This window comes from Megalops cyprinoides, chromosome 7 (assembly GCF_013368585.1).
Source record: "Megalops cyprinoides isolate fMegCyp1 chromosome 7, fMegCyp1.pri, whole genome shotgun sequence".
Lineage (NCBI taxonomy): Eukaryota > Metazoa > Chordata > Actinopteri > Elopiformes > Megalopidae > Megalops > Megalops cyprinoides.
Genome location: NC_050589.1, coordinates 11942207 through 11957108, shown reverse-complemented (window position 1 = coordinate 11957108; position 14902 = coordinate 11942207). Strand labels below are relative to the sequence as shown.

Here is a 14902-nt window from a genome sequence, read left to right as displayed (position 1 = left end):
TTTAACATCCCATCCATAAATATGGAAATGTATCTAATAGTGATTTATGATATATGATTATTATTATCATTTTCATCCGTTTAACATAATTTCATAATCTGCCTTCGGTAAATTGAGGTTTACTGCCAGATTTATCTGGTTTTCTGACATTCCCACATTACCATAAGACATGGCTGTAAATCTTGCTGTCCGCTTATGGCTTTTTCATGGTTAAAAAAATTATAACTCCCGATGTAATTAACAGGACACAGGAATGCCCTACCATCAGGAGGGAGAGAACACTCTGGAGAAATTACACTTCCAGTGTCCAAACAGACCAAAAAGCACTCCCTCACTCTCGTCACTAAACTCCAACCCAGTGCTCAGAACACACACGCGCTTGCCTGCCAAACCCAATGGAGATCTCTGTCTATGGAGCAGAACATAAAAGCCACGATGGAGACGGACACTGAGCCCTGCGGATCACCAAGAAAGCAACAATAGCACGTTAAACTGCCTCTCTGCTCTCTGCACCTTCCCACAGCTTCCATACTGTACGGTTCTGCCTGCTTACCGTTGCTAGGGGGTGAACATAGTTAATGATCACACTTCACCGGTCACCTGGGCTGTGATTTAAAGCTGTGTCTACTCTCCCTCCATCTCAGTCTCATGGCTGAGCGAGCGATAAATGGCAGCCAGCGGGTCGGCGCCGTGTCTGTGGGGCATTAAGGCCCGTGAGCCCACGAGGATGGCACTCTATTGGCTCCATATCAGAGAATGAAGACACAGACACAGAATGAACACACACACACACACGTGCATGTGCAAAAATGCAAACTCCCACACAAACACAGACACAGGCAGGCACACATACACACACACAAAGACGGGACACATATAATTGTAACTGTGCTATTGGTTAAACCAGAGAAGGTCAGCATCTGCTGCTCATCATTTTGAATAAGCATGACCAATACATGAGAGCTAAGGACAGGCTGTAGCCTCACTAAGACTAATGCCCAAAGAAATGATGGTCTTTCTACTGTACCTGGATCAGATCCTGTTGCTCCAGATCCCACTTCTTGATCCCATTGTCACGGGAGCCACTGAAGAGCACCTTCCCCTGGATGGCCAGGCACTCGATGCCGTCGTAATGCGGAGGCTCAAAATTGTGAGCAGGGCCTACATTTCCCACAATGCCTTCTACCACATCGAATGCCTTGAGCAAAATGGACGCCGGTGGAGCACAGTCACCATCAGAGTTTAAGAGGGACAGTAACATTACCATCACTACTGTTCACACACACAAACACAGAATGGAACCCATCAGCACAATTAAGTTCACTTTCCTCCTGTCTGTTGTCCATTCCCTTACCTTGACATAATGGTCTTTTGACCCAGTGATGACCTGGTCTTTGCCTCCCATGGACTGGCCAACTGTAAGACACATCACCGATCCAATGTGACCGGTCAGCTTCCCTGTGGCCTGCATCCTGTGCCACAGATGACCACAGTCAGTGCCACAAACAAGGAGGAGAGTGAAGCGCTCACATCTGACTAAAAGGCTGACACCGATGTCCTCACCTGCTGAGGTCCCAGATCCTGACCGTGTTGCCGGCTGCCGCGTACATCACAGAGCCGGCCGGGTTCAGGGCGATCTGGTTGATCTGGTACTCCCCTGGAGCTGCATTCATGGTGCGGGTGGCGGTGCCGGCAAAGGCGTCTCCCGTAATCACCTGACCTGAAGACCTGAGGAGGGAGAGGTTTATTAGAGCATGATAATTACATTGTTTCAGAGGATGGTGGACAGCAGGCAGGGTAGGAAAGTCAGAAGCTGACTGGTGGGGTGGTAGGTGGGGGAATAACTTAAAACCTTGATTGGTGGGACTTCTGAGAGTCGACTACGTGATTTGTTCAGGGGACACTCACGTGAGGGTGCGCACACACTTCACAGAGTCACGGATGTCCCACACTTTGATGAAGGAGGTGGAGACGGTGAAGACCAGACAGGAGCTGCTGCAGTACTTGACGGACACCACGTTGTTGGGGTGGCCCTTTAGGGTGACGATCTCCTGCCCTGTCACCAGGTTCCACATCTTACATGTGCGGTCTGCAAAGATTTAAAACACACACAAAAAATGTACACACCAAAATCTGAGTGAAAATAAACAAGCCAAATGGCAAGTCTCAAAAGAACCTCTGATGTAATTGAGCTTCCAGCGACATGCTTGATAAGCAGATCACTACAGAATGTTATGCAGGGGTGCTGGTGGGAAGCATAGTCCGTATCTTGTCTCAATGCACTCCAAACTTCTGAATGAATTAATGAAGCTGATTCAAACTGTCTTATGGTCTTATGATTTGCGTTCTGATTGCATAGTTATAGTTCTAGGATAGGTGCATTTAAAAATGCACCTCCAATATTCTGGCCCCATTTCTAGTCCAAGCTAAGCAAAAACAGTTGTTCTCTCTCCATTTGCAGGGTGCCATGCTTCATAAGCAGGCCTTCCTGCTGCCCCCAGCAGGGAATCAGTGAGCCAGGGACAATGAAGACCGTGAGGTAATGGTGTGTTCAGCACTAAATCTCTACTGCTGGGCTGAGTATATAGTATCTGGTGAAATTTCAGAGAGAAAAAGGAGCAGATGATCACACCTGCTCTGATCAGGGCCCCATTTCAGCCAGCCTTCTGGACACCCCCCTCCCCGCCCTTCCACTACAGCAGGCTCACACCAGGGCTCTGTGAAGGGGCAAGTGGTAAGCTGCAGAACTCTGGATTTTTGATTGGACCTCCCTTCACTGTCTAACTGCACTGAGCAATTTGATTCAATTGCTTCAGTCCACGGCTGTGTTCATATAACGCCAAGCAGCCAGTCCCCTGGGACCATGTGGTATTAACCCTTCAAACCTTAGTGACTATAAAGCCATTTCTTGTGTGTCCATTTTAATTAGACTGCAATCTCTACCCATCTGACAGGAAAGGTCTATAAGCATGAAATAAGACAAGGCCAAGGTCAAGAAGTGCCAATCCTCTGCAATACCATTCCCTAAGAAAAGAGTGTTCACCTCATATTCTCCTCCCTACAAAGTCTATCTCTCAATTTTCTGCTTCCTCAGGTCTCTATTAAAGAGACTACAATATGGCAATATATTTAGCAATAAACTAATACAGTTACCAAGTTCATTTGTCCCCTACAATTTCCTGCCATTTTCTGTCACATAGAGAGCAGGTAAATCTAGCTACGTGGCATGTGACCTGGTCCTGAGGTGTACAAGGTGAGGTGGGGACAGATACAAAGGTACATAAAGGTGGGGGGGCTTAAAATGGGTGTGTAAAGAGCGGGTGGACTTTGAAATATCATTGGAGCGCGTTGATAGGGTGGGACATGTATCTGTATGTGTATGTGTGCAATGTGTGAATGATACTGTGTCACATTATATTACATTATTGTCATTTAGCAGATGCTCTTACCCAGAGTGACTTACATAGGGTACAATATTATCCATTTATATAGCTGGATATAAATGGATAGCTGGAGAAGCAACTGTGGGTTAAGCACCTTACTCATGGGTACAACAGCAGTGCCCTAGTGGGGAATTGAACAGCAACTGACTGCTGCGGAGAGGACTGTGGCCGTACCTTTGGATCCGGTGAAGAGCAGCTCGTCCGTGGCGTCCACACACAGCACAGCTTTGGAATGGCCCTCTGCCACGGAAACGCACTGCAGCGGGGCTGTCCTGGCTCCTTTCACTCCCCCCACCGCGCTAATCACCCCCCTGCCGCAAAAACACATGTGTAATTACAAGCTCCACCTGATGAGGGCACACTGACACAACGGCCCTACAGTCCTCCATGATGCAATTACTTCCTCATTATGTCCTCTTATTCTGTTGTACACTTGAAAATTGTGCTCAATAAATACAGCAGTGAAAGGGCTGTCCAGACTTCTAAAGGTCTCTAATGGGGCGAATTTGATAGGCTGGTAATTGACTAACTGGCATGTCCTTTTAACAGGACAGCAGAGCTGTGAAATAAGGTGATTCATTCACTTAGCTCCAGTCAGGGAAGCAGTTGGGTAACTTTGTTACTATACTAAATTTCAATACTACTCTTACATGTTAATGGGTTCAGATTGTTGTTTGCCTGAGCATAAAAGTCATCTACATTGTGAACCAATAAAATATTTCTTTTTTTTGCATTTTTTTTACCAAGCCAAATTATCCTTATTTATGCTTTGCAGCAGTCTCATTAAACTACTATTCTTCGGGGAATAAGAGCCGTCTGTTAAATGGGATGGCAGTTGGAGTATCTCTGACTGTCCTAAAACTTGAGTGATGACTGCATTAGAGTCTGGGCTTTGTTCCCAAAACATCAGTCAACAAAAAAAGCCTGAATTATGAGGTCTTAGCAGGGAACATCTTCATGAAATTATCCAGTTTAACTTGAAACAGAATTATAGTTACAGTTAAGATGGTGTGTGTCTGTGTGTACACATACATTCCTGAGTGTATGTGAGTGTGTGTGTGTGTGTGTGTGTGTGTGTGTGTGTGTATCTCTGTGTCTGTGTGTATGTGTGCGCACAATTATATCCTAGGAGTATCCTAGTGTCCCATTTCTTTTTTATAACAGGGAAAAACAAAAATAAATGAGGACATCTCAAGTTTTTAAATAATTTTTTTCGGTTCCTTTTTTTGATAAATATTCAAACACTGCCACAGTAGAGACAAGCAGGCAGGCAGGCAGGCAGTGCTCCTTCCCCTGACAGGTGCTCTGTGAGCTGGATTTTCCCCCAATTAAATTCCAAAGCACTTCAGTCCCAAATCTGCAGGGGCGCTTAAAACACGTGTTCATTGTCTGCAGTTATCTGTGCAAAACGATAGCAGGAACGTACATCATAAGCTGTTCGCATTTACTATGAGCCAAGACAGAGTGTCAAGGAGCTGTCAATGGACGAGCTAAACCACCGATCTTAATTTATAAGATCTTCTCCCACTTCTATTTATTCAATGTTCTTCCTACAGGATATGATTTAACACAGCAGGAAGCAGCTAGAGGAGCCCTGTGAAATTCCTACCTGAATCCAAAAATCACCTGCAAATATCAAAACAACAGATGCACTTTATAGGTGCACTTTATTCACTGGAAAACTCTCCCATCACTACTAACTGCACACTGCCCCCTCCTGGGGGGAAAGTGTGTTGCAACCAGGCGAGACACAGAATACTCCAAAGGATTTGCATTCTGTGAGGGAGAGCCAACATGCCATCACCAGTTCTGCTGGGACTGTTCTCAAATTTATTTTAGTCGCTACTGTTGTAGTGCTTGTTGATTTGTGCTCTCCAAACCCATTCTCTCCACCCCACAAATCTTTTCTCAACTGTCAATTAACCCCCCCCAACCGTCTCCCAGCGTTTCCATCGCCCCGTCTACCTGAGCAAGAGAAAGTTTTTCTCCTCTTTATTTTGGGAAGCGAGATAACGAGGTGCTCCCGCCGCACTGTTGCCCCGCCCGAGCGAGAGGAAAAACACCGCAATGGGGGGGGAAATTGGTCTCTGGTGGGCCCATCCGACACCTCTGATGCCCTAACGATGCAATCACAGCAAACGAGCTGCCGAGCTGAGGCTGGCAGAATGGAGCAGTCACGGCTGACTAAAGGCCGTGCCGTCTCCTGGGACCAAGGAGCCCTGACAGACCTCAGCCCCGCCCCTCTACAAAGAGGAGCACAGCACAGGGTGTTGACATCAGAGAGACAGTCGAGATGAAGGTTAGGGGTTTCATTCCAGAAAGACAAACATGGTTATGTAACGTGGTTAAAAACGTGCTGATGTAAAAAGGACAGGGTCAGATTTGATCCTGACGGGCCTTGGTTTCTGCATGTTTTGTTTTCACCAAGGGTAACCAAATATATTGCTGTCTTAAGGCTTGAATTCATTACCCCTTCTCTGGCATTTGGACTGAATAACTAATTTAAAGAACTGAACCATTTTTATCTCCCAAGCACTTTTCACTTAGTTCAGCTAGTGATGGAAATTCAGTGATGTGTATTCAAAGAAAAGATAATCTGTAAATTAAGAAAAACTACAAAAGTAGGAGAACTGATTTCCACCTCTACTGGAGCATATCTTAATGATTTGAACACTGCTGATCAACAAGGCAGCCGGATCAGGACTGGGTCAGAGATCCTGAAAAGCCCTCAATAAGACCTTCTCTAAAGGCCATTCCCCAATTCCTGTCTGACTTGGAATCATGTGTGAAGTGAAATTCTGTGTAATAGATTTTACCTCCAGCCCTTAATACTGATCTCCATTACCTTTTAAAAGGGCTATTCCAGAATTCCATTCACCCTCACAAGTCAGTCTACTTACCCACAGCATGTGTGCTTGCCAGTATACACAGTGATAATATCTCTATGGTGCACATGCAAGGCCTGTATACCCTGACCCTACTCCCTAAGTCCTATTAGCCACCAACATCACCTTAAGTGGCAGGAAGAACTCAACAACAAAAACCACACTGACAAGCTGCATGCATCCCAAACCAAAAAAGACTCACGCAGACAGGCACAGCAAAACAGATCGAATGATGGATACCAAAACATCTGGGCTGAAACCAAATGGGGACCTGTCACATGCAAGATGCATCAGGAGGGCTTCACTCATGCAGCATTTCACCTCCCTCTCTGCAGGCGTGGCTGTTGTGACAGCCGAGAGCAGTGGGGTGCACACACCAAACTGGACCGTCCTTCTCCTTCCAAAACCCAAACCTGGGGGAGAAACCCTCCCCCATGCTTGCAGTCAAGAGGGGAGTCCGAATCTGGCCAGTCTGTGCAGACGGTCAGTACAGTGTGTGTGTGTGTGCGCGTGTGTTAGTATTTGTGGGGTGGGGGGGAGGTGCATGTTCTTCTGAATGAACCTTATCAAAGCACTCTCACACTGGGATCAACATGGGCCGGCACCAGCGATTTGGCAAAGGCAATCAGCGCCATGGTAGGTGGAAACCCCTTCAAAGGGGCCATGATTACGGGGCATATAGGAGCCCTCAGGCTGTTTTTCCCCTACGATTGCTCAGGGGCTTGGGCCGTTACCCAGGAAACACACACCTCGCACGAGCGGGAGCCATCAAAGGCGAGGAGGCGGGTAGCGGCGGGCGGGGCAGGCCGTGGCGGCCTCCGTGATCACACCTGGCGCGGGATGAAGGCGGCTGTCGTGCTTGGAGCTACGGCAGCGGCAGATGCTGGCTGGCAAGGGAGCGACTAAGACAAGGCCACCTGTATGTGACCGTCACAGCTGACTACAGAGGCGAAGCACGCAGGGAAAGCACCTCCTCTACATCCCACAGAAACACGTCATACGGCTCTGTGCCTTTCCAGCTGTGGGGCCATTAGCTGGTAATGCAATAATGGAAAAATATACAGTCAAAAGCAAAAGAATAAATGCAATAACCCTGTCAGGGTTACTGAAACAGCGAGAGGTATTAGATTATCAGACAGAAAATGCACAGCAAGCCAGCCAGAGCCCAGGGGCTAGGATTGTAAATGGATCACAGCCAAGATAATCGTTTTCAGTTTCTGTTATAATGGTTAGTTATATGAGATTTAAAATAAAAAAACAAGATTAGTTTTTTGTATATAGTGTTACCTCTCTTTGGATTGAAGGTTTACTTTTGTTCTTGATCATAATCATCAGTATATATGCAGATTTAAATCCAGGATGTTCACAGATTAGCAGTAATTAGCACTATTGAGCAGCTCAGTACTGCTGCTTTGAGAGTAAGAGTAAATGCTCAACCATCTGTGGTTTATGCCAGCACCATCTGGTGGAAATTTGAGGTACTTCACCGGCATGGATCCAAGTTAAAGAGAGTTCTTCGCACTGATGCCAAGTTACCTTCAGATGACCTTGCAGTTAAGTGGCTTGGAATTGTCTCCAAAGAGCACAATAACCAGGAAGAAAGCTGAGAGCCTTCTTTCACAGCCCACTGTGCGGCCTCCAGTCTGAGAAGTTCATTCAGAAATTGGGGGAAGTGGAAAAAAGCAATAAAAGAACAGAGAGGTAGAGGGAACACAAAGATGAAACATGCACAAACCACAGCTCCGCCCCCTCACACACAGAGGGGCGGGCCTCAGAGCTAACCAATCAGGCAACAGAGACAGAATGGGCAAGAAACAGGTCTCTACCTGAGCACAGGGAGGAGTCGCTGTCATCAGACCTACGGACAGAGCAGCAGCAGGGTTAGGGGTGGAGGGGCAGAGAAGGGGGTAGGGGGAGGGGCTTCCAGGGGACAGGCAGCTGACAGGGGAGGAAGAAGACAGGTAAGGGAGGATAGAGTTCAAGAGGGATGCTTAGAGCACTGAACCAACTGGGCAGTCATAGCAGAGCCAGTCACCACATGCTGCTGCACTTTTCCTTGGCAACAGAGCCAAGCCCACCTCAAAGCCCCCTCTCTAAAACCAGTACAGGACTGTCAATCCATATGGGGGCCAAGCCATCGTCACTCATCCACACCCACGTGTCTCTTAGCATTTTATTCCTAAGGGAGAAAACGTAACCTAGAGCTTTAAAGGTTTATTTTAAAAAGACAGACACTTATTGCAGATTTTTGCACCTCATTGAAGCAAATGTTTTAAGGAAAGGGGTGCATTATTGCCAGTCACTGGTTTAAGTGTCAGGGAATTTTAACATGGATACAATACTCTGAGCTTCTTTACACCATATTCAATACAAACAAAGTCCATGCTAACACACCCATCGTGTAACTGCATGCTTTCAGAACCTTCACTCATCCAGCCAAGATCAGCATAATGGAGAGATGAGAAATGGTCAAGATGTGGAAGTAACAATGACATGACCTCAGCGGGTAAAACCAGACACATTACATAACCAAGTTATCCTGCATCATTACCGTTACTGCAGCAGGGGGTGGTCCACTACATTGCACGATCCAACCCAGATTCCTCAACCATAACCTTTGCATCCAAACCTGCTGACATCTAGTGTGCAATTTCATCACTAGCATGTGACAAAACACTTCAGACAGGGTTTACCATGCTGATGTCATAGTCAAATGCTGTTAGTACTGCACCACGTTTATACAGTAGGTATAACACTGCACCGGTTCAGAACCAGACAAGCAAAACACAAATACTCTTTTTTTTCTGTAACACAGTCTTCCAAGAAGCTCATCGGCGGGAAGATCTGGCCGTGTTTATTCACAACGTTGGTATCTCCAACTTCGATCCAGATCAAAGGGGACATTTCATTACTACCGAACTGTGGGCTCTGCGCTAAAGTGTCACCTCAATGAATCCTGCGGAATGGGAAATAAGCTCCCCGGTGGTTTAATGGAAAAAGCAATAATTCACAATCGAGTTTGGGGAAGAAAAGCCATTGGTCAACATCCCTAAACATCCTGTGATTGAAACAGAAGTGAATTTAAGCCTACGTCAATACGGAGCATCTACCAGTACATGGGGGATTCTCCGGGGGTGATATTAGTATTGAAATCTGCAGCCCCTTCAATTTAAGCTCTAGTCCTTTATGAAAAAGTAATACTCATTAATCTGTTAATGTAAAAAATCAATCATCTGAACTCACATGCTTTCACATGTAATTACATGCACGTCATAAACCATACTTTACCACATCAGTAACAGTACAATACACACAACAGTAGATGAATACAGCTACAGAAAGCTGCAATTATGGATGCAACACCTCACACACTCTGTTTATCTTCTACTTCATTTCTTCCACTTTAAATTCTACAGTATTAAATACTGCAATGTGTCAATGTGTCATTGTAGTTTGGCTGCAATATGCTGCCTCACAATGAAATGGTTCTTTCTTTCTGTAGGCTGTCATGTACATGCAGGCACACACAGCAGCACTGGGTCGGAGTGCTTGTCCTTTGATTTGACATTCAGCCCTAACAGCTCTGTTTCAACTTTGCTTAAAACTGAAACTGACTGATTGATTGACATGAATATCCCCCCAAACATGTCCCCATAGCTTCCCATTGCCTGTGATTCGCAGTGACATTTAAGAGAAATGGATGTGTGTATGTGTGAGTGTGAGTGTGTGTGTGTGTGTGTTTGGTGGGGGTCACTCACTTGTCCAGCGCGGATCCCTGGCTCTGGCTATTGCTAAGCCGGGAGAAGACGTTACGGTCAGAGCGGGGTCGGAGGGGAGGGGAAGACGGAGGAGTGGAGATCACTTCAGGGGACCTGTGGAGATGAGAGTATCAGAGCCCTGTCACGCACACCAATCCAAACACTCTCAGGGTGCTCCCATGATCCCATGCTGTGGGGGTCAAACCGGTCAGCTGGATAGATGGACGAGGCAGCAGAATTACCTGTAAGGCTGCCCCTGGTCATGTGACTTCCTGCGCATCACCGGGTAGGTGTCTGAGGGCCGGGACTGCCTGGGACTGACCGACACACACATACACACACACACACACACACACACACACACATACACATACACACGCACACGCACACACGCGCGAATGCACGCACACGTGCACATGCACAAACACACACACAAACGCAGACAGACACACACAAGCACATGCAGACAAACTAGCTTGAGTAGGGCATCAACCAGTGTTCTGGCAGGAAATTTTTTCACTGAATTTTGAGCTGTTATGAACTTGCTGACACTGAGTTTCAAATGGGTTTGGACCTGCAGCATGTCAGGCACAGTAAGTCCCCTGTGTCATGTGCTCAATGTGCATGTTTCGCGCAACACATGTGCTTCAATACATCATATCATCAGTGTCCACAGTGAAATGGCTATGCCACATAATATGACAGGCCAACATGTTGCTAAGCTACTGTCACCAGTAGCTGTTTTCTTCTCCATTTGTATTTTCTTTACAGAAACTTGCCTGACCGCTGACCTGTCACTGAACTTCCCTGATTGAGGGTGTCTGTCATATCACTATAAACAGGAAGATGGCAGAGGCAGAAGAAGAGGAAGACGTACCGGGAGAGGCGAAGTGGTACGCTTAGAAGCCTGTGATGGTTCTTTGCCAGTGACCATGTCAGGCCCTGTCACTGGTATTAAATGCTCTACTACTGACCCTTTTTCTAGTCAACCTGGTCCTCTCCCTGGCAGGCTGTGGCAGAGACTATATCTGACCATAGTTGCAGGGATTCTGACCGTGCATGGCACTATACTGTGGCCACTGTGAAGGCAGGCGGGGCAGGGTGGGGCGTGGCAGGGCAGGGTGGGGCACAAACTCACAAGGTGTTGCCGCGGATGGGCAGGCTGATGGTGCGAGAGACCCGCTCCTTGTAGCTGGGGTCCCTGAGGGAGTAGCCCAGCCCGTTCCCCTGCACCTCGGTCAGCGAGGCCAGCGACTTGGTGATGTTCCTTGTGCAGGCGTCTAAGGTGGGACCCAGGTGTTCCGCTGACACCGCCCTCATCTGTGCCGATAGTCGCGGCTCCACCTGCCGGAAGCACCATACCACTGCGGTCACCTCAACCAGACTGACACATGGGCTCTGGGACATGATATACACTGGTGCCATCCAGTGGCAGGAAATGACACAACTCCCAGTTTTGACAGGTGAGGCTTAATGTTCCCTACCTTCAACTTGAAGTCATCCTGACTGGTGGACACTTTCATTTGAAAGGATTGCGAGAGACTGGATAAGACAGACACAAGCACCGGCAAGAATTAACATCAGGAAGGCCCCTCTCCGTATTATACTTCAGAACTACAAAAACCCAGCTTCAGAAACAGATCAGCAGAGTTTATCGATCAGTCCTAAAAGACCGTTTAATGTTAAAAATGATCACTAGGAATGAACTAATGTAGACTCCTTCACTAGCTCTGCATTTTTGTGGTTTAAAAGAGAAAGTGTTTCAGCTTACTCACCGGCACTCTGACACCTGGTTAAATTCGGACACCTCCTCATCAGTGCTAGCGTAGCCATTCTCTGAGGAAAGACATAAGATTCTCATCCTTCCTGACCTTTGGGACAGTCCAATCAAAGCTGACTGTGACAACATGTGGAGTTGTCTCTACAAATCCATCAGACCACTGTGCAAGGAATACTTGGAGCCAGGGGCAAAGGCTGTGAACTTTTGGACTTCTGTCACCCAAAATTTCCTACCACCTCCCCGAACGTCACATGTTGAGACACCTTCATCTAGAAGGGGTTATGCTGTTCCTGTCTGGCCTTCTGCAACCCCCTCATATTTAAGTGAAGTATGTGATTGGATTGTGTCCTGCCAGTTACACCCACCCCTTGGCAAGCGTAGGGTGAGGCAGGACAGGGTGAAAGCAATCCATTGTGATTGGACAGTCTCTCAGAAAGGAAAACCTACCATGGGTAAGCAACACTGAGGCAGAACCATGAAGGTGTAATTTATGACACGGTGAGCCAAACAGAAAGAGAGAAGCCTTCTCCGTACTGCCTGATACCGTCTCTTTCTGTTGGCTGTCATCAATTTTCCCCTACGCTGAGAATATTAGAGGTTTCAATTAGATGTTGCATGTGAGAAGGGAATCCTTTTCTAAAGATTTACTCACATTTTTCTCTGTGACAAAGCATTTCTTTTGAGTAGAGCTTCGTAAACGCAGGGAGGTAGTTGATCATCAAACCATTGTGTGTTCCTGTAGTTTTTAATCGCTGAACTCTCCCCACTAAATCTATCATTGAAAAGACAGTGAGCCGGGTATAACCTTTGACCTATACCCCCATTAAATCTGGCTGCTAAATAAACTTGTGCAGTTGTGCTTCTGAGCTCTAGATGGAGACACAAATCTGCTCTACACAACAATTTAGACAATCATGTCAAAAACCTATCACTAATTACACGCTATAGATGCATGTATAGACACTGTTCTAGGAATCATCTTTTATCAATAAATAAAATAATCTAAAACAAAAATTCTCCCATTATCAATTGTTAGTGTATTTGTGGTCCTTAATATTATGAGGAGGGAGGTACTTAAGTTGTTAAGACTGCAGTTATGAGCCAGTGGGAGTGGAGCCTGTAAGGGGATTGAGGGAAAGTGGGGAAACAGGAAGTAAGGAGACAGGAAGTTAGAGATCCCCACTTCAAAGAGAGGACACTGACCGATCTGGACATTGTGAATAAGCGCCTGCAGCTCTGGGACGCATTCTGCCTTCTCCTTCACCACATCCGGAATCACATGGTTGTTTGTCGAGCCAATCACGTCCGTCTGCCTGAGCTGGCCTTCCAGCAGCCGGATCTGGGCCTCCTTCTGTGCCACCTGCAGTCCCTGCACAGACCACATGGTGGCAGCAGCAGTCAGCAAAAACACTTTATGTTTTATTTCACATGCTCCATTGATGCATCTTGGCAGTGCAATGACATTGTAAGGCAATCACAAGCAAAACAGTGATTAAAAAACATGGTTTCCATTCCAATCAAAATGATCTGCCTCCAATTACCTTGTCTTATTTCTTATTTTCCAGGCAACATACTTCCCACGTTACCTGATTATTCAGGTACAGAACCTTATTTGAGAGAACAGCAGCCAAACCTCAAACAGGTATAACTTCGCACGTATAACCCTTCACTCATCTGGCCAGTTCCCACTCAACTCCTGCCTTCATAAGCATCCCAACCCTCCACCCACACCTGCTGCATTCATTACTTTTTCATGACATCTTATTAGACAGTTATAACCAGAGTATTTCACACTGCTAACATATCATTTGTATTTCAGGTAAAGTGCCTTGCTGAAGGGTGCAACAGCAGACACAACAACCTCGCATGTATCCTGATCAGACGTGTAAGGACCCCTGTGTGGGTGTGTGTGTGCAGCTGCTCACCTTGTCAATGGAGGCCTTCAGGAAGTGGTCCAGCAGGCGACGAGCCTCGGCCAGAGAGCAGGAGCTGATGACTGCCGAGGTGTCAGTTGAGTCCAGCTCTTCCTGCAGGACCAGAACCAATAGAACCACACTCCAGCTATGCTTTTTACCCCTAATAACTGACCCAGGATAAGCTCACCCACTTCTACTCCCAATCCTAACCATTTTATTTAAACTTGGAAACTGATCTGGGATCAATGGTGGGTAGACTATCTACCACTACATTCCCCAAAATTCTGCAGTGACTGAGAGTTCTTCTGATAAACCGCTCAATTGCATTGCAAAAGTCACAGGAGATGAACTATAGACACTGTGTAGCCAAGTATCAAAGATGAAAGGAATAACACAGTCCAGATAGACACTTTCACATGCTTCCTTCTACTGACCGAAGTATTCAAAGAGAAGCTACCAATATCTTTTATATCAACATATGTGGCTGCAATATGCTGCATATGATGTGTATATGTGGGTATTGTATAAAATAGCAGGTGTCCAAAGTCCCTCCATAGTCACAAAGTAGGACAGTGAAAACACCAGCAATATCATGTGCTTGGCCCTGCTAGTACAAGAGATTTGATTTCTCTGCACTCTGAAACTGGCTGAGGTAACACTAATTCTCACTTCTCAAAGCAGCCCTTGACAATGTCCTGAAAACATGAGTAAACATCAAAACATCTAGAAAGCTACAAAACAGGATACAGCTGCTGAGTATGTGCCTTTACTGGAGTGTAACCATGCGCTGGCTACTCCCTTGAATAAAGATCATTGCATAGATACATGATAATTCACTGTGCTACACTGCACTGGTGTTAATAGTCTTAGCAACACCTCAGCTTATCCACCTCAATGCACCTACTGTACTTTCCTAAGACTGTTTTAACCAGAATGTGAATGTGCATGATCACTAAAAAAGACCTAAGTACATTAATCTTAAGTAAATAAGTAGCGTAAGGGTCCATAATGAGGAAAAACAGCCTTCAGCTATAAGGCACCCAGCAATTGGAATGGCCTCCCTACAGGCCTGAAATCAGTTAGAAACATTACGGTGTTAATAAAATCACTGGTCTTCCTA

At 46.3% G+C, this 14902-nt stretch overlaps 1 protein-coding gene across 1 annotated transcript in view; it reads right to left on the bottom strand.

The window, feature by feature from the left end:
• Positions 1 to 14902, bottom strand: part of LOC118780532 (kinesin-like protein KIF21B) — a 53426-nt gene that overhangs the window by 4793 nt on the left and 33731 nt on the right. The window contains exons 20-31 of the mRNA XM_036533077.1: positions 13792 to 13893; positions 13070 to 13235; positions 11868 to 11922; positions 11571 to 11628; positions 11225 to 11430; positions 10329 to 10403; positions 10087 to 10200; positions 3618 to 3754; positions 1909 to 2089; positions 1564 to 1728; positions 1355 to 1472; positions 1028 to 1198 (exon numbers count right to left, since the gene is read on the bottom strand). Coding sequence (XP_036388970.1) covers positions 1028 to 1198; positions 1355 to 1472; positions 1564 to 1728; positions 1909 to 2089; positions 3618 to 3754; positions 10087 to 10200; positions 10329 to 10403; positions 11225 to 11430; positions 11571 to 11628; positions 11868 to 11922; positions 13070 to 13235; positions 13792 to 13893 — 1548 coding nt within the window. The remainder of the gene's footprint in view (positions 1 to 1027; positions 1199 to 1354; positions 1473 to 1563; positions 1729 to 1908; positions 2090 to 3617; positions 3755 to 10086; positions 10201 to 10328; positions 10404 to 11224; positions 11431 to 11570; positions 11629 to 11867; positions 11923 to 13069; positions 13236 to 13791; positions 13894 to 14902) is intronic.